Genomic DNA, 1,153 nt, shown 5'->3' with positions numbered 1-1,153 from the left:
TAACTATGAAGAGACAGAACTAAATGAATTCAGAAACATTATTTTCAAACCATGTCTCTATTGAAAAGTATCACTCGCAAACTGTCTCTACGTCCCTCTTTACACCGACGTAGTCTTAGACCGAGTCTTAGACCCTTCAAAACATTACAAAGTATAGGAGACGCAGAACACAACCCAATCTTTTCATGCCTGAATACCTAATTAAATGTGAATTAAGATTTGTAAATTATCTATATACTTTACAAGTAATGCGTAACGTGATCTTCCACTGAAATATTTTTTTATGCTTTTGTGTGACCCCTGCGTGGTCTTCGAAAGCTTCTTGGGCTACACGATCCAACTTTTGGGAAAGTTACATTTTTGGGGAACTGTTTGACACCCATGTGCCTTTCTCTTCTGTTGCAGGATGTTCGGCACCAAGTGCTCCAAGTGCTGCCGGTCCATCTCGGCGAGCGACTGGGTGCGCAAGGCGCGCGACCTGGTGTACCACCTGGCGTGCTTCGCGTGCGACGCGTGCCACCGGCAGCTGTCCTCGGGAGAGGAGTTCGCGCTGCTCGAGAACCGGGTGCTGTGCAAGACCCACTACCTCGAGACCATGGACCTCGGCAGCACGTCGTCCGACGGTGAGTCTATTAGCAGATCCACAATCACAGTTTGATCACTCTCCCCCTCGCATATTTTCTTTGTAATCAGATTAGTTGGTGGTAGCATGCCAAAAATGGGCTGCTTTTATCTGTTGAAATTTATTTTTGGAGGGTGTTGGTCGGTATTTGAACCCACGACGTCAGGAGGGGGATGTTGATTACCTCTATTATCCGGGCGGGCGCTGACCGGCGGCGCGCGCGTCCTCCCGGCCCCGGGCGTCACCCCCCCCCCTCCCCCCTCGCGGCCTCGCCCGCCACGCCCTCCTACACGACCGCCCCAAGGCCAAACACCCCCCGGGCGGGCCGTGCATCCTCGCAACTAAATGCCTAAACACTGCCCCCTGGGAGTAGGCAACCCCAGCGCAGCCGTGCGTGGGCTGGCCTGCCTACGTGCCCCCGCCCCGGCGCTCGCTCGCACCTCCGGAGGGGCGCATCGATTCACACCGCTGGGCTGTGCTCTCCCCCTCAGCCAGCTCCAGCAGCGAGCTCCAGCGGCCCTCGTCGCCATG

The 1,153-nt window shown here is 54.9% G+C and overlaps 1 protein-coding gene across 2 annotated transcripts in view; it reads left to right on the top strand.

Annotated features, from left to right (window-relative positions):
- Window positions 1–1,153, top strand: part of LOC113215005 (LIM/homeobox protein Awh) — a 42,846-nt gene that overhangs the window by 35,125 nt on the left and 6,568 nt on the right. For both annotated transcript variants that reach the window (XM_052274793.1, XM_052274792.1), the window contains exon 4: window positions 406–623. In XM_052274793.1, coding sequence (XP_052130753.1) covers window positions 406–623 — 218 coding nt within the window. The remainder of the gene's footprint in view (window positions 1–405; window positions 624–1,153) is intronic.

Source organism: Frankliniella occidentalis, unplaced genomic scaffold, assembly GCF_000697945.3.
Source record: "Frankliniella occidentalis isolate FOCC.00 unplaced genomic scaffold, Focc_3.1 Scaffold440, whole genome shotgun sequence".
NCBI lineage: Eukaryota > Metazoa > Arthropoda > Insecta > Thysanoptera > Thripidae > Frankliniella > Frankliniella occidentalis.
This window is presented reverse-complemented; position numbering and strand designations above follow the sequence as displayed.